Source organism: Hypanus sabinus, chromosome 4 (assembly GCF_030144855.1).
Source record: "Hypanus sabinus isolate sHypSab1 chromosome 4, sHypSab1.hap1, whole genome shotgun sequence".
In the NCBI taxonomy this organism is placed as follows: domain Eukaryota; kingdom Metazoa; phylum Chordata; class Chondrichthyes; order Myliobatiformes; family Dasyatidae; genus Hypanus; species Hypanus sabinus.
In genome coordinates this window covers 74508008-74529451 of record NC_082709.1, presented here as the reverse complement: position 1 = coordinate 74529451, position 21444 = coordinate 74508008, and the positions used below count along the sequence as shown (strand labels likewise).

The 21444-nt window shown below is 44.6% G+C and overlaps 1 protein-coding gene across 1 annotated transcript in view; it reads right to left on the bottom strand.

The window, feature by feature from the left end:
• The window catches only part of ftcd (formimidoyltransferase cyclodeaminase), a 55373-nt gene extending 34217 nt beyond the window's left edge, over nt 1-21156 (bottom strand). The window contains exons 1-4 of the mRNA XM_059967425.1: nt 20972-21156; nt 6724-6907; nt 5562-5690; nt 2971-3059 (exon numbers count right to left, since the gene is read on the bottom strand). Of these exons, the coding sequence (XP_059823408.1) occupies nt 2971-3059; nt 5562-5690; nt 6724-6907; nt 20972-21025 (456 nt within the window). The 5' untranslated portion in view covers nt 21026-21156. The remainder of the gene's footprint in view (nt 1-2970; nt 3060-5561; nt 5691-6723; nt 6908-20971) is intronic.
• Nucleotides 21157-21444: the final 288 nt, after the last annotated feature.

The following is a 21444-nucleotide window of genomic DNA, read 5'->3' as shown; positions in this document are numbered from 1 at the left end:
TCAGTCTATGTATATAAGTAATCTTATGTATTTATATTTACTGTTTTTAATTGTATTCTTTATTGTGTTTCTTTATGCAGCACAGGATCCAGAGTAACAATCATTTTTTTCTCCTTACTGCAGAATGACACTAAGCAGTCTCAAATCTTGAAAAGATTAGTGTGGAGTTGTAGAAATATTATTCACAACAAAATGGTATATCACGCAAGAACTGAGAAGAGGAAGTAACCAAAATAGCTCTATTTTTAGCCGGCAAGATACAATGAGCCAAATAGTTGCTGTAGCCTCGGTCAGTCCGCCACCCCTGAATGACACGACAGCTGGTTCCCTCTGTTGCCAACGAAAGGAAGTCTGGATAACAACACCCGCTTGTTAATGCAAATGTCTGATCAGCCAATCATGTGGCAGCAACTCAATGCATAAATGCTTACAGACGCGGTCAAGAGGTTCATTTGTTGTATAGACCAGACATCAGAGTGAGGGAGAAATGTGATCGAAGTGACCTGGACTGTGGAATAATTGTTGATGCCAGACAGGGTGGTTTGAGTATCTCTGAAACTTCAGATTTCCTGAGATTTTCACGCACAGCAGTCTCTAGAATTTAGAGAAGAATGATGTGAGAAACAAAAAACATCCAGTGAGCGGCAGTTCTGTTGGCGAAAGTGCTTTGTTCATAAGTGAGGTCAGAGGAGAATGACTGGACTATATCAAACTGACAGAAAAGCAACAGTAACTCAGATAACCACACGTTACAACAGTGGTGTGAGGAAGAGCATCTCTGAACACAGAACATGTCGAATCTTGGATGGCTGCAGGAGCTACCTAATAAAGGATCACTGAGTGTATGGCAGCACTTGTTCTAATCCAACTCTGCCAGCTGCTTTCACCAACCTTCCCTTACACTGATACTGACATCTTCAAGGAGCAATGACTTGGGAAGACAGCGTTCATTAAGGATCTCCACTGCCCAGGACATGCCCTCTTCACACAGTTCCTGTCGCGAAGGAGGTACAGAAGCCTGAAGACACACACTCAATGATTCAGGAACAGCTTCTTCCCCTCCACCATCTGATTTCGAAATGGACATTGGACCCATGAACACCACCTCACTACTTTGTTATTTCTGTTATTTTGTACTACTTATTCTAGCTTTAATTAATAATTAAACTTAATGTAACTCAGTTTTTTCTTTATATTTATTTATCTTGTTTTTAATTGTGCTGCTGCCTTGAAGTTAGCAAATTTCACAACAAATGCCAGTGATAGTCAATCTGATTCTGATGTTGGCACAACCAGACATGAGTGCCGTTCTCTTCATTCACAGTTTAGCTAATCACTTCCCTTTTCAGGCTTTGATCCCAGCTAGTGTTTAGAACAGGCATGGGCAAACTACGGCCCGCGGGCCATATGCGGCCCGTTAAGCTTTTTAATCCGGCCCACAGAACTTGATGAAATTATATTTATAAACCTTGTTAACGTTTTTTCCCCGCAATTCTGGCGTCTTCCCAATAGATGACGCGCTCTATATACATTGACCTTTGTTGAGGTGCAGCGTATTACTCCACATTTGCGCTTTATTTTGTGACCTTGTGGTGACCCATTTCCTGGCACATCCGAACCAGCTCACAATTAGCCAGCGTTCCGGCTAAGGGAGATAGCCTGCGGGGATTTGCGAGCACAGAGCTCCGCATATTGGCGCGCTCTCACTGTTCTGTCATTGTGCGGGTCGTTGTTGAGTTTTGGCACAGGGGACAATTGAATAAGAAGGAGCAGGACAAGTAGACCTGCATCTCCTACCGTTTTTGAAATAAAGACAGTCGGGAAGAGAGTGATGATGATAATATCTTGAAGGATAACAGAATTTTCAGTGCTTTAAAATAATAACTGTTACTATTAAAAAAATCTGTATTTTATTCATTTAATTTTCAGTGTTTTAAAAGTCATTTCAATAAATAGCTAAATACCATGGGACTTCAAAGACAGATATTTTGTTGTAATGCATTAGTTCATTTTCAATTGAAATTAAAGCACATGTTTTCTACATATCCCATGATATTTTATTTTCTCTTATGAGGTGTATTACCAAAACACTCCGTCCATCTGCTCCTGGTCCAGCCCCCCTGTCAAATTTTAGAACCCTTTGTGGCCCTCAAGTCAAAAAGTTTGCCCACCCCTGGTTTAGAATGATGGAGATTGTGGAAAAAAGTGGCAGTGTTTACTCAGCACCTTAATATGTCTGCTTAAAAAGCTCCAAAGCACGATGACGCTTTATAAGACATTGATCAGATCACATGGAGCATTGTATGCAGTTTTCGGCCCCCCTTCTAAGGAAAGATGTGCTGGCATTGGAGAGGGTCCAGCAGAGATTCAGAAGAATGATCCCAGGAATGAACGGGTTAACAAATAAAGAATATTTGATGTCTCTGGGCCTGTACTCACTGAAGTTCAGAAGAATGAGGCAAGATCTTATTGAATCCTATTGAATATTGAAAGGCCTAGACAGAGTGGATGTGGAAAGGATGTTTCCTATAGTGGGAGAGTCTAGGACCAGAGAGCACAGTCTCAGAATAGAGGAACATACAATTAGAACAAAGATGAAGAGGAAATTTTTTTAGCCAGAGGGTTGTGAATCTGTGGAATTCATTGCTACAAATGGCTGTAGAGGCTGGGTGATTGAGTATTTTTAAAGCAGAGCTTGATAGGTTCTTGATTAGAAAGGGCACCAAAGGTTAAAAGAATAATGGGGTTGAGAGGGATAATTATCTCTCCAATGCCAGCATACCTTTGTCGACAGGCATTCTCAGTGGGAGGAAAGGAACTTTTGATGTTTCAGGTCGAAACCTTGCCAGAGGTCCTTGACAGTTCCTTTCTCCCCTACAGATGCTGCTTGACCCACTAAGTAGATTGCATATTGCTCCTGATTCCAGCATCTCCTGTGCCTCTAAATACCGTCGATCCTCCTTTGCCTACCTTTCCCTGTAGCCCTTCGTATTCACCAGCTCGAATGCTGGGCAGTGCTCTGCGACGCTGGTTTCGCGCTGCTTCTCCGTATAAATAGACTGTAAGAAGAGTAACAGTGTTATTCAATCAGACACGAACAAGCTGGGTAGTTAAAGAAACTGCAGAGAGGGTTTTCCAGGATGCTGCCTGGATCAAGCTATCTCTCTGGAACAAAGGAAGGTAAGAGGTGACTTAATAGGCATGTACAAGAGTCATAGGTCAAGAGGGCAGCCAGAGACATTTCCCCAAGGCAAAAAATGGGTAATACAAGTGGACATAATTTTAAGATGATTAGAGGAAAGTATAAGGAAGGTGACAGAGGTACAGAGGTGACAGAGTGGTTTCTGTGTAATGTCCCGCCAGAGCTGGTGGTAAAAGCATTTAGGTAAGCACATGGATGATATAAAAAATGGAGGGCTGTGTAGGAGAGAAGGGTTAGATTGATTTTAGAGTAGGTTAAAAGGTCAGCGCAACATCGTGAGTCTGTACTGTGCTGTAGTGTTTTATGTTCTCTGAACACTGGAGAATGATAAGTCTGGTCCTTCGACTGAGATATCTAAATTGGAGGAAGGCCAATTTTGATGGCCTGTAAGGTACTGTAGTGTTTTGTGCTCCACATGTTCTCCAGGACGCCGCCTTGAGTTCTGGTCATGCTAAGTAAGTATCACCTATTGGTGAGTGGGTCAAAAACGTGGTGAACAGAGCTCCAGGTGATAGCTGGGTCCACAAATGGCCAGGCACAATTTTTTTAACCGCTGACAAGCAGAGAATTCAGAGGAAGAAGGAGATATGACAGCCCGTGGAGAAAAATCACTAAATGTAAATGCACAACTAATTAAAGGCAGTTGAGAAGGTTGACATAACGTTTGGTGTCAAGAAGGCTAAAGACTCCAACTAAAGTGACGGTTCCATCACACAGCCACTGCCACACCCATCTCGAGGACCACGTTCTGCTTTGGCACAGAGGCTGTGGCGGAAACGGAACAACACCAGAAATTTCAGAGGAACTCAGCAGGTCAGGTAGCATTGCAGGAGAGGAATAAAGAATCAATCTTTCAGACCGAGACCCTTCGTCCAATTCTGATGAAGGGTCTCAGCCCAAAATGTCATTTCTCTCCCTAGATGCTGCCCGACCTGCTGAGTTCCTCAGCATTTTGTGTGTTACTCTGGATTTCCAGCATTTGCAGAATATTTTGTGTTTATGAGCAGTATTTAGGGACTTGAATGATGAGGTCAGGTTGTGTGGCCCAAGTTGCTTGTTCCTCTGAATTCTCTGTTCCTCAACAGTTAAGTAGATTTCCCAGCCCTCAGTGAACCCAGCTGTCATTTGCCCACAGAGCTCCCTCCACCTTTTGCCTCTCACCAATGAGTGATATTTTAAATAGTGCAATCAAAATCCAGGCAACAGCAGATGTTTGGTGTTCAACCTAAATGGGGTTTTATTAAATCGGAAAAAGGACATGGAATTGAAGCTGCAATTAAGTATTTTATTTAGTTGCTGAAGTAATGCACGGAGCCATAATCTTAAACACTTGAGGAGGGAAATATTTCTTCATACGAAGATCAGCATGACATAAATGAGTTCCCTCCCTAAGCCCACCTCCTCCCAAGTCGCCCAAACCCCTTCCCCCATTCCTTCCAAAAGCTCCAGAGTTGTTCACGCCGGAGAGGATGGAGTTGGAGATTTCATTAACGGGCAGAGGTGGGGTAGTCTGGTCTTGTTTTTGCCGGGGCAAGGCAGAAAGCATGGCTGATCTCTGGAACATGCTGCCAGGGGAGGTGGTGAAATCAGATACAATGACTGTTTAAAAGGCAAGACATAGAAGGATAGTGCCCTATTGTGGGCATGTTAAGTAAAAAGGGCAGCACGGCAATGGTGGCTGAGGGGCTTGTTGAGTGCTGCTTAACTTTTTGTCTCTCAATTGGGATGTGAAACATTCACATCTTGAACTGGGAGCTTTCTGTTAGGCAAGTTACCAATCGGCCACCGAGTAATCTTGTTCTATTGCCTTTGGTCTTCATAAATCAAAGTATTGAGTATAGGAGTTGGGATGGTATGTTGATGTTGTATAAGACATGGGTGAGGCCTAATTTGGAGTATTGTGTGCAGTTTTGGTCACCCACCCACAGGAAATATATCAGTAAGATCGAAAGAGTGCAGAGAAAATTTACAAGAATCCTTGTAAGGACTTGAGGACGAGTTATAGGAAAAGTTTGAATAAGTTTGGACTTTATTCCCTAGAGTGTGGGAGGCTGAGGGGAGTTTCGATAGCAGTGTACAAAATTAGGAGTGGTATCGATAGGGTAAATGCAAGCAGGCTTTTTCCACCGAGGTTGGGTGGAACTAGAACTAAAGGTCATGGGTTAAGGGCGAAAGGTGAAATACTTAAGGGAAACATGAGAGGCTACTTCTTCACTCAGAGGGTGGTAAGGTGTGCTCAGGGACCTGATTGTGTGCCCATCCCTCAGACACCCACAGGGACCTGATTGTGTGCAACTACCCTCTTTCCAACAGGGTCCTAAGGTTGCTCTCATGGTTCGTCCAAGCAGTATTCACTCACCAGGTACCTCCAGCTTCTTCACAAGCCGTTTCCCAAACTCAGTTGCACACTGGACACATTCCTCCATCCGGACGTTACGCACTGGGATGAAGGGACACACATCCAGAGCTCCCAGCCTGGGATGTTCACCTGCCGGTAAAACTCAACATATTAAGACAAGAGCTGAACATCTCTCAAAGCCACCACAAAGTCTTATGAAGATACGTTGAGCAAGCTGGGGTTTCTCTCTCTGGAGTGAAGGAGGAGAGGTGACTTATAGAGATAAGAGGCATAGACTGAGTAACTCTTAGATAGGCACATGGATGACAGATAAATGAAAGATTACGTAGGAGGGGAGGGTATGAGACCACAATCACAGAACATTGTACAGCACAGAAACCCTTCACCCCACTATGCCTGTGCCATGTTTAATACCAAATTAAATTAATTCCTTCTGCCTATGCATGATCCTGTGCTCATAGAAAACCTACAGCACAATACAGGGCCTTTGGCCCACAGAGTTGTGCTGAACATGTCCCTACCTTAGAAATTATTAGGCTTACCTATAGCTTTCTATTTTACTAAGTTCCATGTACCTGTCTAAAAGTTTCCTAAAAGACCCTATCATATCTACCGGCATCCCATTCCACGCACTTACCACTCTCTGAGTAAAAAACTTACCCCTGACATCTCCTCTGTACCTACTCCCCAGCACCTTAAACCTGTGTCCTCTTGTGGCAACCATTTCAGCCCTGGGAAAAAGCCTCTGACTATCGACATGATCAATGCCTCTCATCATCTTATACACCTCTATGAGGTGTATACACCTCTTATCCTTTGTCGTTCCAAGGAAAAAAGTCCGAGTTCGCTCAACCTATTCTCATAAGGCATGCTCCCCAATCCAGGCAACATCCTTGTAAATCTCCTCTGCACCCTTTCTACGGCTTCCACATCCTTCCTGTAGTGAGGCGACCAGAAATGAGCACAGTACTCCAAGTGGGGACTGACCCGGGAAAAACAAATTCCAGCCTCTCCATGTAACTCGAGCCCTCGTTGTGAATCTTTTCAGCACCCTTTCCTGCTTACTGGAATGCCACACACAGAGTTCTCTGTGTCAGCATCACACAATCCCCACGAGTACACCGATCCCGAAGCTTTATACAATAAACCAGCATCCACCTACCTCGGTGTGTTGCCATGTCAATGAGCTGATAGGCCACCTCAGCAGCATTCAGCGCTCCGTTCACTACAGCCTCTGGAGAGCCGACGAATGTGTACACTGTCCGATTCGTGGACTGGCCAGGGTCCACATCCAACAGCGAGCAGCCCTTGGTTTGTGAAATGGCATCAGCAATGGCATCAATGACCTACCAGGAAAACAATTCACGGAGCCGTCTGAGTTCCTGAATTCACTCTTCACAACGGTATCCACCAAGGAGAGGGACATGGGCGACGGTGCGATGAGGTAGAGCGATGTTGATACTTAACACATGTTGATGTTAAGAAGGAAGAGGTGTTGTGTGCATTAAGACACATGAAAATAGATAAATCACCAGGACATGATAGGATATGTGCCAGGATACTGAAGGAGGCAAGGTGGGAGATTCCTGGTGTCCTGACAGAGATCCTTGTATCCTCTAGCTACAGGCAAGTTTCCAAAAAGCTGGAGAACAGACAATATTCTCCCACTATCCCTACAATCTTCCTCCAGTGTTCCAGTTTTTTTCTCTGTTCCCGCCATCCCCCTCCCCTCCCAGTCTGTCCGTCACCCATTCCGTCCCCCTCCCCTCCCAGCCTGTCCGTCACCCATTCCGTCCCCCTCCCCTCCCAGCCTGTCCGTCACCCATTCCGTCCCCCTCCCCTCCCAGCCTGTCCGTCACCCATTCCGTCCCCCTCCCCTCCCAGTCTGTCCGTCACCCATTCCGTCCCCCTCCCCTCCCAGCCTGTCCGTCACCCATTCCATCCCCCTCCCCTCCCAGCCTGTCCGTCACCCATTCGTGGTTCTGTACACCTACTACCCACACATTTCACCCCTTGGATCCACCCGCCATAAACCTCTCCCCTGATGGTTCCCATTATCACCTTTCTCACTTTCCAGACTTACACATTTATCATATGGCTGGTGGGTGGAGATACATCTCCACCAAAGGAGGTGTAAGACACTCCGTCCCTCCACTAGCCTGCAGATCACCCTTGGGCAAGGTGTAGCACCTGCTTATCCCTCCAATCAGGGCCACGTGAAGCCATGGAGGCAGGAGGTGGATGGTCATATGAGGAGCTGGCACCTATCACAAGTCCTGGTTATGTGACCACTGACGCCAGGCAGACAACCTCTGAAGAATATTAATAATGGCAGGGGCCACCCTCTCTTGTAAACACATTACCCAGAAGAAGGCAATGGCAAATCACTTCTATAGAAAATTTTTCCAAGAACAGTCATGGTCATGGATAGAGAAAAGACCATGATCGCCCCACGGCATATAATGATGACATTCAGCATTGCTGCTTTTCACCTCCAATATTCCCCCTCCCCACCACCTAACTCTATTTGCCCCTTTGACTGATCTACATCTATCATCCACCTGCCATTGTCTCAAATCCTCCTCCACTCCCCTCTCCTACCTGGCACAACCTGCCAGTCATCTTACACCCCTCCTCAACCCACCAGTCACCTCGGACTACCACCTCACGCCAATATTGGTCATCTTCCCTCTCCACACTCAGTCCTAATGCAGGTTCTCGACCCCAAAAGTTCAAGGTAAATTAACACCACCGTAAACTACCCTGAGATCTGTCAGGGTATTAAGTTGACAGTAGATATGGTCACATTGACCTTCATAAACCAATACTTTGAGAACTGGAGTTGGATGTTATGTTTAAAGTTGCATAAGATATGTGAGGACTAATTTGGAGTATTATGTGCATTTCTGGGTCACCTACCTACAGGAAAGACAGAAACATTGAAAACCTACAGCACAATACAGGCCCTTTGGCCCACAAAGCTGTACCGAACATGCTTTGCCTGAGAAATTACCTAGGATTACCCATAGCCCTTTATTTTTCTGAGCTCCATATATCTGTCCAGGAGTCTCTTAAAAAACCCTGTTGTGTTTGCCTCCACCACCATCACTGGCAGCCCATTCCATGCACTCACCACTCTCTGCATAAAAAAACTTACCCCCGACATCTCCTCTGTACCTACTTCCAAACACCTTAAAACTGTGCCCTCTCATGCTAGCCATTTCCACCCTGGAAGAAAGCCTCTGACTATCCACACAATCAATGCTTCTCATCATCTTATACACCTCTATCAGATCACCTCTCAACCTCAGTTGCTCCAAGGAGAGAAGGCTGAGTTCACTCAACCTGTTTTCATAAGGCACGCTCCACAATCCAGGCAACATCCTTGTAAATCTCTTCTGCACCCTTTCTATGGTTTCCACATCCTTCCTATAGTGAGGCAACCAGAACTGAGCACAGTACTCTGAGTGGGGTCTGACCAGGGTCCTATATAGCTGCAACATTACCTCACAGTCCCTAAACTGAATTCCATGATTGATGAAGGCCAATGCACCGTATGCCTTCTTAACCACAGATTCAACCTGCGCAGCTGCTTTGAGTGCCTATGAACTTGGACCCCAAGATCCCTCTGATCCTCCACACTGCCAGGAGTCTTACCATTAATACTATATTCTGTTATCGTCTTATCCTCTTGCTCTTCACATACTTGTAGAATGACTTGGGGTTTTCCTTAATCCTGTCCGCCAAGGCCTTCTCATGGCCCCTTCTGCCTCTTCTAATTTCTTCCTTGAGCTCCTTCCTGCTAGCATAATCTTCTAGATCTCTATCATTACCTAGCTTTTTGAACCTTTCGTAAGCTCTTCTTCTTGACTAGATTTACAACAGCCTTTGAACACCACGGTTCCTGTTCCCTACCATCCTTCCCTGTCTCATTCCTGTCTCATTGGAATGTACCTATGCAGAACTCCACGCAAATATCCCCTAAACATTTGCCACATTTCTTCCGTACATTTCCCTGAAAACATCTGTTTCCAACTTATGCTTCCAAGTTCATGCCTGATAGCCTCATAATTTACCTTACTCCAATTAAACGCTTTCCTAACTTGTCTGTTTCTATCTCCCTCCAATGCTGTGGTAAAGGAGATAGAATTGTGATCACTATCTCCAAAATGCTCTCCCACTGAGAGATCTGACACCTGATCAGGTTCATTTCCCAATACCAGATCAAGTACAGCCTCTCCTCTTGTAGGCTTATCTACATATTGTGTCAAGGAACCTTCCTGAACACACCTAACAAACTCCACCCCATCTAAACCCCTCGGTCTAGGGTCATGCCAATTGATATTTGGGAAATTAAAATCTCCCACCATTACAACCCTGTTATTATTACACCTTTCCAGAATCTGTCTCCCAATCAGTTCCTTAATGTCCCTGTTACTATTGGGTGGTCTATAAAAAAAACACCCAGTAGAGCTATTGACCCCTTCCTGTTTCTAACCTCCACCCACAAAGACTCCATAGACAATCCCTCCATGACGTCCTCCTTTTCTGCAGCCGTGACACTATCTCTGATTGACAGTGCCACGTCCCCACCTCTTTTGCCTCCCTCCCTGTCCCTTCTGAAACATCTAAAACCCAGCACCTGAAGTAACCATTCCTGCCCCTGAGACATCCAAATCTCTGTAATGGCCACCACATCATAACTCCAAGTACCGATCCACGCTCTAAGCTCACCCGCTTTATTCACAATACTCCTTGCGTTAAAATAGACACATTTCAAACCATCCGTCTGAGCGTGTCTCTTCTCTATCAGCTGCCTATCCTCCCTCTCACACTGCCTCCAAGCTTTCTCTATTTGTCTGCCAATCACCTCTTCCTCCGTCTCTTCAGTTTGGTTCCCACCCCCAGCAATTCTAGTTTAAACTGTCCCTATTAGCCTTAGCAAACCTCCCCACCAGGATATTGGATTCACGTGCAACCTGTCCTTTTTGTACAGGTCACGACCTTTATGGTCCTGCTTCTCAACTTCCTTCCTAACTCCCTGTAGTTCATTTTCAGGACCTCCTGCCTATGTCATTGGTATCAATATGTACCATGACCTCTGGCTGTTCTCCTTCCCACTTCAGGATATCGTGGATGTGATGAGAAACATCCCAGACCCTGGCACCTGGGTCACCATCGTGCCTCTTTCCTGTGTCCACAGAATCGCCTGTCTGACCCCCTAACTATAGAGACCCCTATCACTGCTGCCATCCTCTTCCTTTCCTTATCCTTCTGAGCCACAGGGCCAGACTCTGTGTCAGAGGCATGGCCACTGTTGCTTCCCCCAGGTAAGCCATTCCCCCCCCCCCCACAACAGTACTCAAGCAGGAGTACTTACTGTCAAGAAAGAATACTGAGAAAATTTACAAGGATGTTGCCAGGACTTGAGGACCTGATTTTTAGGGAAAGTTTGTAAAGGTTAGGACTGAGGGAAGATTTGATAAAAGTATACAGAATTAGGTGGGTTGTAGATACGGTACATACAGGCTTTTTTCACTGAGGTTGGATGGGACTAGAACCAGAGGTTGTGACTCTTACTCTTTCCCCCACCACAGAACCAGCTGGACCCCCTGAGTTCCTCTAGCAGATTAAGGTGCTCCAGACTCCTCCTATCCAAACACGAGATATCTCAGACCTCGACCAAAGGCCGGGCTGTTGTCGCTTTGTCCAAACGAGGATGATAAAATCATTCAGGCAAACATGATTGCCGCACTTGTCCAATGTAGGAGATCTCAATGGGGCAGATTATCAAAGTTGTTGTTTGTTTGTGTCCAATCTTCAATTCCTTTTCAGGCCCTCAAAGTCAGGCCCCTATTTAATGTTTTGTTTAAAACATAGAACAGTACAGCACAGGAACAGACCCCACACCCCAACAATTAGTACAATGCCAAATTAGTCTATTTAGTTCTGTCTGTGCATGATCCATGTCTCTCATGTGTCTGTCCAAAAGCCTCTATCGTATTTGCCGAGACCAACAACCCCGCAGCACATTCCAGGCACCCAATCCTCTCTAAAACACTTGAGCACACAGCTTTGAACTTTGAACTTACCCCTCTTATCTTAACTGGAGGCCCTCTGATTTAACATTTCTACCCTTCAACAGAGATGCTGACTATCTATTCTGACTGCCTTTATCCAGAACAGTAACAAAGGGTAAAACATTTGACTTGGTCTTATGAGCTCGGAGCCTCAACTCTGAATTGGTTTCATAACCTATGGACTCAATTTCAGAGACTTGGCAACTGATGCTCTCAGCATTATTTATTTACTTTTTTTGTACAGTTTGTCCTCTTTTGCACATTGATCGTTTGGCAGTCATCGTGTGTAGCTTTTCATTTATTCCATTATATTTTGCTGTTCTCCTGTGAATGCTTGCAAAAAATAGATCTCATGGTGGCATATTTTGATAATATATTTATTTTGAACTTTGACATTTGTTCTCCATCTCCTGCGAAGCCCACAGGCCCTGAGCTAGTGGACACCATGTGCTCTTTCTCTAGGGATAAGCCAGCACGAACATATCCACAGATTGTGGGAGAGTGGTCACCTCAGAAAGACACTTTGATGACCTGCTGCCTGGACCTGTGAATTGCTCCCGTGCCCAGGCCCAGGACCAGATGAAGAGGGCCTAAGTGACTCACTCTCAGCCACATGGGTTGGCCAAAGGTCAGGAGCATGGGACAGAAGTGCAACCAGTAATCTCAAGTCAAGTCACTTTTTATTGTCACTTCGACCATAACTACTGGTACAGTACATAGTAAAAACAAGACAACGTTTTTCAGGACCATGGTGTTACATGACACAGTACAAAAACTACACTGAACTATGTAAAAACCAACACAGAAAAAAACTACACTAGACTACAGACCTACCCAGGACTGCATAAAGTGTACAAAAACAGTGCAGGCATTACAATAAATTGTAAACAAGACAATAGGGCAGTAAGTTGTCAGTCCAGGCTCTGGGTATTGAGGAGTCTGATAGCTTGGGGGAAGAAACTGTTACATAGTCTGGTCATGAGAGCCCGAATACTTTGGTTCCTTTTCCCAGACGGCAGGAGGGAGAAGAGTCTGTATGTGGGGCGCATGGGGTCCTTCAGAATGCTGTTTCCTTTGCGGATGCAGCGTATTGTGTAAATGTCCGTAATGATGGGAAGGGAGACCCCGATGATCTTCTCAGCTGTCCTCACAATCCACTGCAGGGCCTTGCGATCCGAGATGGTGCAATTTCCAAAGATCTGAAGAGCACTTCCCACAAACACTGAAATAGGAGCCGTAATCTCTCACTCACCATTGGCACATGAAGCACTGACTCCTCCAGGCCGTGAATGAAACAACGTCAGGGACTTAATGCAGGGCAGTGCCCAGAGCACCATTCCCCACCCCACGTCCCCAAGTGTAAAGTTGAGTCCAAAGCCAGCAGATAACGTTGGAGCTATTATAACACCCTGGTTAGACCACACCTGGAATAGTGTGCTCAGTTCTGGTCGCCTCATTATAGAAAGGATGTGGAAGCCTTAGAGAGAGTGCAGAGGAGATTCACCAGGACTGGAGGGCATGTCTTATGAGGATAGGTCGAGCAAGCTAGGGCTTACCTCTTTGGAGCAAAGAAGGATGAGAGATGACCTGACAGAGGTGTACAAGATGATAAGCATAGATAGAGTGGAGACCCAGAGACCCTTTTCCAGGGTGGAAGTGGCTAATGCATGAGGGCTTAATTTTAAGCTGAGTGGAGAAGAATATAAGGGGGGGATGTCACAGGTAAGTTCTAAACACAGAGAGTGGTGGTACCTAGAACGCTGTACCGGGGGTGATGGTAAAGGCAGATACATAAGGAGCATTTACTAGTCTCTTAGAAAGGCACATGGATGATAGAAAGCAAACACAACGAAATCTGCAGCTGCTGGAAATTCAAACAACATGCACAAAATGCTGGTGGAACACAGCAGGCCAGGCAGCAACTATAGGGAGAAGCACTGTCGACGTTTCGGGCCGAGACCCTTCGTCAGGACAGATGATAGAAAAATGGGTTATGTAGGAGTTAAGATTGAGCTTAGAGTAAATTAAAATATGGTGGGCTGAAGGGCCTGTACTATGCTGTAATGTTCTATGTTAAAGGAGGATTCCCTTTCAGACAAATCTCCCGGTCTGGACAGGAGGGTGGGTGAGGAAAAATGGAGAATGGTCTGTTCAGGAATCGTCTTCAAACAGGCCACTTCTGACAGACGTGGTGAGTAACTGATTCTTGAAGGAGAGTTTCCTACAGACATGGTGGATAACTGGTTCTTGAAGGAGAGTTTACTACAGACATGGTGGATAACTGATTCTTGAAGGAGAGTTTCTGACAGACGTGGTGGGTAACTGATTCTTGAAGAGGAGTTTCCGACAGACATGGTGGGTAACTGATTCTTGAAGGAGAGTTTCTGACAGACGTGGTGGGTAACTGGTTCTTGAAGAGGAGTTTCTGACAGACATGGTGGGTAACTGGTTCTTGAAGGGGAGTTTCCGACAGACATGGTGGGTAACTGGTTCTTGAAGAGGAGTTTCCGACAGACATGGTGGGTAACTGGTTCTTGAAGGGGAGTTTCCGACAGACATGGTGGGTAACTGGTTCTTGAAGAGGAGTTTCCGACAGACATGGTGGGTAACTGGTTCTTGAAGAGGAGTTTCCGACAGACATGGTGGGTAACTGGTTCTTGAAGGGGAGTTTCCGACAGACATGGTGGGTAACTGGTTCTTGAAGGGGAGTTTCCGACAGACATGGTGGGTAACTGGTTCTTGAAGAGGAGTTTCCAACAGACATGGTGGGTAACTGGTTCTTGAAGGGGAGTTTCCGACAGACATGGTGGGTAACTGGTTCTTGAAGGGGAGTTTCCGACAGACATGGTGGGTAACTGGTTCTTGAAGAGGAGTTTCCGACAGACATGGTGGGTAACTGGTTCTTGAAGAGGAGTTTCCGACAGACATGGTGGGTAACTGGTTCTTGAAGGGGAGTTTCCGACAGACATGGTGGGTAACTGGTTCTTGAAGAGGAGTTTCCGACAGACGTGGTGGGTAACTGGTTCTTGAAGGGGAGTTTCCGACAGACATGGTGGGTAACTGATTCTTGAAGGAGAGTTTCTGACAGACGTGGTGGGTAACTGATTCTTGAAGAGGAGTTTCCGACAGACATGGTGGGTAACTGGTTCTTGAAGAGGAGTTTCCGACAGACATGGTGGGTAACTGGTTCTTGAAGAGGAGTTTCCGGCAGACATGGTGGGTAACTGGTTCTTGAAGAGGAGTTTCCGGCAGACATGGTGGGTAACTGGTTCTTGAAGAGGAGTTTCTGACAGACATGGTGGGTAACTGGTTCTTGAAGGGGAGTTTCCGACAGACATGGTGGGTAACTGGTTCTTGAAGAGGAGTTTCTGACAGACATGGTGGGTAACTGGTTCTTGAAGGGGAGTTTCCGACAGACATGGTGGGTAACTGGTTCTTGAAGAGGAGTTTCCGACAGACATGGTGGGTAACTGGTTCTTGAAGAGGAGTTTCCGACAGACATGGTGGGTAACTGGTTCTTGAAGGGGAGTTTCCGACAGACATGGTGGGTAACTGGTTCTTGAAGAGGAGTTTCCGACAGACATGGTGGGTAACTGGTTCTTGAAGAGGAATTTCCGACAGACATGGTGGGTAACTGGTTCTTGAAGGGGAGTTTCAGGGTCAGGATCCAGTGAGTGACTGGGCGCAGTCAATCTCAGCCCAAACCCACGAGCCCCCATGTATCAGGACTGCAGGAAGCTTCCGGCATGGGTTCTGAGTAGAGTAGCGTTCAGCACGTCACTTTACAGCGCCAGCAATGACCGATGCCCACCGCTGTCGCTAGGGAATTTGTAAATTCTCCCTGTGACCAAGTGGGTTTCCTCCAGGTGTCCAGTTTCTCCCACATTTCAGACATACAGATGGGGTTAGTGAGTTGAGGGCATGCTCTGTTGTTGCGGGAAGTCTGGCCACACCTGCAGGCTGCCCCCTGCACAATCCTCGCTGAGATGACGCAAAATCACACATTTCACCGCATGTTGCAATGTTTCAACATACGTGTTGCAAATAAAGCTGATCTTTAATAATGAATCTTAACTTACCCTTTCCCTGTCCAGTCTGCCACTTTGTCTCGCTACCTGAGCAGCCAGAATGCTGTTGGGTTGGGGTTGGTGGGTTTTAGGGGTTCTGACTGGAGCTGATCATGTGCCAGACACTGAAAAGGCCCCAATTAAAGCCAGACAACTCCTGAAGAACAACATGGCTAATGCCTGCCACTGAGAGACGCAGGCCTTCCTTCCCCGCGCAGCATCTGGAAGGATAGTTAATGTGCAGTGTGTAAACATCAGCCATGTGGACCTGTGGCTGAGAAAAGGCACCCAGTGCCTCTGCCACCTCAGAAAGCTGATGACCTTCACCAACTTTTATCGATGCACCATGGAAAATCCTATTGCATCACAGCTTGGGATAGCAACAGCTCTGCCCATGATGGCAAGAAACTGCAGAGTTGTGAACACAGCTCTCTGCAGAAGTCTTAACCAAAAAAAAAGAAAACCTGAGCACAGTTCACCGGTTTGGCATCATTACGCTGGCTGCCTGTGTCCTTTAGGATCAATGTTAAAATAATCTTGATTCTTTATACAGCTCTGAATAATACAACTCCTCAGTGTATTTTGGAGAGTCTAACCCCTTACATTCCTTATCTTAAACTGAAATCCATGAATACTGATTTACATGGTGTTCCTAGAGCCAAGTATATAAAAACTGCTGATGTGGCCCTTTGCTCTTGTGGACCAGAAATTTGGAATATTCTCCTGGCTGAAATACACCAGACTAGTACTACGGAACATTTCAAAACACTTCCAAAGGCCTATTTTTTAATTTGGCCCAGTTATAGGATTACTTAATGCCCCGAGGGTTGATTACATTTATCTAATTTGGTATATTCAATTACATTTTATTCTATATAATGTTTGTCTTATGATTTTTACTTTTGTATTTTTATGACTGTATTGATTTATCTTTACACTCTATGTAAAGCACTTTGAACTTGCATCTTAATGTATGGTACTATATAAATAAAATTATTATTGTATTTTTGTTTTTTCTTAGCTCAAGCTGGTAAAACCTGAGGTATGGGCGTAGCCAAATGCACTCAATTGCTAGGAACTTTTGGACTATTCTGGTGGTGTTTAGTATTGTGGCTTTCTGAAGATTTACATAAATATTGCTGTGTTGGCCTAATTGTTTAATGCTATTGTGTAGTGAGTTTGGGATGACACCAGTTGTAGGTATTACTAATGAGACAATGTACACCCTATTCATGTTCCTTGGTCTTTCAATTTCCTCTTTTAATTCAGTATTTTTCTGGTGCTTTTCACTTACAGATTTCTGTATGTTGTGTGTGTTTGGAATGGCTAAATCTATTAAGTAAGTTGTTTTTGTTTGTTTTTTCTGTATTGTTATATCCAGACAGTTATTATGGATTGTCCTATCTGTAATGTCTGATTGGTTGTAATATAATTTTGTGAGTCTCTGACTGTAATCTGGACCAGGCTTGTATTTATTGTAAGGTACGGTTTCTTTTATGAGTTTGTATTTTAAAGTAAGATTTTGGTGAATAGTGTTTGCCATTTGATTGTACCTGTTTGAGTAATCAGATTGAGTTAAACTGCTACAGGAACAGGAACCTGTAATGCTTTGGATAGTCCCTGGTTCTCCTGGCATTTTCTGTGTTCACCGTCTTGAATTTGTTGGTCTTTTATTATGTGTTTTTGATCATTTTTTGTATTAACCACCTGGTCCTGTATTGCCACAAGGAACACTTCTATTTCTGGGAAGAGGTCTCCAACTCTGAGCCTGGCGTTCGATACTTCCTTGTTGACATCTAGTCTGCTCAGATCATGGGGATGTCTTCCATGGAGGGTCATTGGTTAATTTTTCCTTCAATAGTGATAATTTCTTCATTTGTCTGAGGTGCATTCATTTAAGTTTAGTGGTGAGTACTTCTCACCAGAATTGCAGATGTTCACACGGAGTGCTGAATCCTGTTTTGGTTGATGAAAATATATCCTTAGAACTTTTATCTGACTGTTGTGTAAATTTTTTATATCTGTTATTCTTCTTGCTCCTCCTGTCCTAGGTAGTGTTAATAAAAGTGCATTCGAATGTACATAGTGTTTTTTAAAATTTGTCATTTCTGGTCTTATTTTTCTTTGTGAATTTTCCAGATCGGTTTCGGACCAAAATATTATGCCAAAAGAATACATCAATATGCTTATAACAAAAGTGTTTATTGCCTTGATTATATTTTTACTGTTGAGCTCTGTTTGCCAGATTTTCTTAAGCCTTGAGGTAAATTCTGTTGAAAATTTTCCCTTCATCACACTATGATCCATTTTCTTTGCTTGTCTCCTGCTACTCTGTTTTGTGTTCTGTTAGCTCTATTGCACCTTTATGTTTAATGTTCTGCACTTACCTAGTACAAAGCTCATGTTTATATTTTTTAAAAATAGTTCTACTATTTGAATTAATTGCTTTAGTTTTACTGACGAAGGAGCGTGTAATTTCTAATTGTCCATGTGTGGAAGATGTGTCAAGGAGCAGTTCGTTTTGTTGTTTCTAACTTGATGCCCAGTTTTTGTTTGATTCTGGAAATTAGAGAGGTGGCTTAAAGCTAGACAGAACCATAGTGGGCTTAGCCGGTTGTCCCAGAAAATGCCTCGGGTTATTTTGGTAATCGTGACTGTTCTTTTTTTGGTTGCTAATAGATAGGGTGATTATAGTACACCAATGCTTCTTTAGATATTGAAGGAATTTCACAAGTATTGGGTGTACTTTATATATATTAAGAACTTCTGTTAACTAAGAGTGTGAAACAGAGTCAAATGCTTTTTGGTAGTCAATAAAACAAATTGAAGGATTTCTGCTTTTCCACTGGGCTTGATTTAGAATTATAGAATCTATTATCAGTTGTTCTTTACATCTGCTCTTCTCTAAGTACTGTATATTGTGGTATCTAAGTCAGTAGTGGTTAGTTGTGAGATACGTGATGTTACAATTTTATATACAGTTTGTAATCAAGTAACAGGATGATATTTTGAAGGATTACTTGTGATTTCTCCTTCCTGTGAACAAAACAGGGAGGACCAGAGCCTCAGTGAACCTCCTTTAGCCACTAGTCTTCTCCTCCAACAGCAATTTTTCTTGCTTTCCTCTTTCTCTATCTCCTCTCCTACATGTTAACACCACAGTTTTCCAGACTCGACACAATGAAAGGCCTAGTTACAGTGGATGTGGAGAGGATGGTTCCTACAATGAGGGGGTCCAGACCAAGCATAGCTTCAAAATAGAGGGATGTCCATTTAGAATAGAGGTAAGAAGGAATTTCTTTAGCCATAGAGTGGTGAATCTTGCCACAGACAGCTGTGGAGGCCTGGCCATGGGGTATATTTAAAGCAGAGGTTGATAGGTTCTTGAATAGTCAGGGTGTCAAAGGTTATGGAAAGAAGGCCAGAGAATGGAGTAGAGAAGTATAATAAATCAGCCATGATGGGGAATGATGGAGCAGACCAGATGGGCTGAGTAGCCTAATTTTGCTCCTCTGTCTTATTGTCTTGTGGTTCCACAGTATCAGAACTAGCAGTTCTGCTGTAGGTCACCTATTGATAATATTACCTCATTTCTTCTCTCTTCCCTGATGAATATTGACGTGCTGGGAACTTCCTATTATTGTAACCAATCCGAAGGAACAGGTGGCACCGTGGCAACATTTGCAAATGGATGGAAGGGCAAATAGTGTCACAGAAGCAGAGAGTCTGAAGAAGGGCTTGTGCTGGTCGGGAGAGTGAGCGAAGCGACAGATCAAAGTTCAACGTAAATTTATTATCAAGGTACATACAGTATGTCACCATATGCTACCCTGAGATTCACAGTAGGAGAAAGAAATACAATAGAATCAATGCACAAACAACCAATACATTAAAGAAGGGAAGCCGTGCATGGTGCTGCACAACACTTTACAGTGCCAGCGACCTGGGTTCAATTCCTGCTGCTGTCTGTATGTGCTCCCTGTGAGCGTGTGGGTTCCCTCTGGGTGCTCCTGTTTCCTTGCAGAGTCCAAAGACCTACCAGTTGGTGGTCTTTGTAAATTGTCCCGTGTTTAGGCCCGGGTTGCTGGGCGGTGCAGTTTGCAGGGCCGGAAGGGCCAATTCCGTGCTGTATCTCAATAAGTAAACACCTACATATACAAGTGAAAAAATAATACCGAGAACAGGAGCTGCAGAGTCCTTGAAAGTGAGTCCATAGGTTGGAATACAATGTGGGGTGATGCACTTTGGTAGGAAGAATAAAGGTGTGGACTGTTCTCTAACTGGGGAAAGAATTCAGAAATCAGAAGTGCAAAGGGACTTGGGAGGCCTCGTTCAGGATTCTCACGAGGTTAGCTGGTTGAGTCATTAGTCAAGAAGTCAGATGTAATATTAGCATCCATTTTGAGAGGGCTCGAACAAGGATGTACAGCTGAGGCTTTGATCAGACCACACATGGACATTGTGAGCAGTTTTGGGCCTTGTTTTTAAGATGTTCAGCTCCCGGAGAAGGTGCAAGTGAAGGTTTATGCGGATGACCCCTGGATGAATTGCTTAATGTAGGAGGAGCATTTGATGTCCTGTACTCGATGGAGTTCAGAAGGATGAGGGGGGACCTCATTGAAACCTTCAGGGTTCTGCAATGTCTAGGTTCCAAGGGCACAGTCCCAGAATAAAGGGACATCCCTTTACAACGGAGAAGAGGAGGAATGTGTTCAGCCAGAGGGTGGTGAATAAGTAGGATTTGTTGCTGCAGAGGACAGTGGAGGTCAAGTCATTGGGTGTATTTAAGACAGGAATTGATAGGCTCTTGAATGGTGAGGGGGTTAAGGGTTACAGGGAGAAGGCAGAGGAATGGGGTTGGAAAAAATGGGGCGATATCCATTTAAATAATTGAAATTCCGCAGATGCTGGAAGCCCTAAGCAACAAACAAAAAGTGCTGCAGAAGTCAGTAAGGCAGGCAGCATCGAGGGAGGGGAATAAGTCGTCGATGCTTCAGGCCAAGGTCCTCCACCAGACCTCCTGATAAATCCTGATGAAGAGACCCGGCTCAAAACGTCGACTGTTTATTCCCCTTGTATAACTGATTTCCCCCTCAGCATGAATTACAAGACGTTCACCTGGATACGATTTATCCATCTGGGCTCCATGCTGACGGCTGCTTCATTCATTTCGATCAGTCATTTCTACTATTTACCCTTCGATGAGGTGTAAACACACTGTCAGTCACTCACCAGCACAGGTTCAGCCCGTTGGCATCCTTACCATTTTGTCCTGCCCGTTGGAAAAATTTGGCACACACTCCACCAGCTGGGCCATGATTCTTCAAACAAAAGTCAAATAACACTTCAAATAAATAAAAAGTGGAAGCAGTCTCCTCGGTAACTCAGGACACAGTGGACCTGAAGCTGATCACAATCACAGCTCTCGACTGGAGGGTATCAGAGCTCAAATTCCAGCCTCATTGGACTTTCCACAGTCTGTCAATCAATTACTCGGAAGGACAGGACCCTGCTGTACCGCATGACACACAAGCTAGAACAGGACAGCAGATCTTAAAGGTACACAGATATCAAACACATCTTAAAGCAAATAAATAGACCCTACAAACATGACGCCAACATAACCATTTCTTTGCTCCTAGGCTCAGCAGCTACACAATTTTATTCTGCATCAGCTCAGGGCAAAGCCAGAATTACCTAGGAACTCTCCAAATTCTGTCTTTTAACTTCACCACA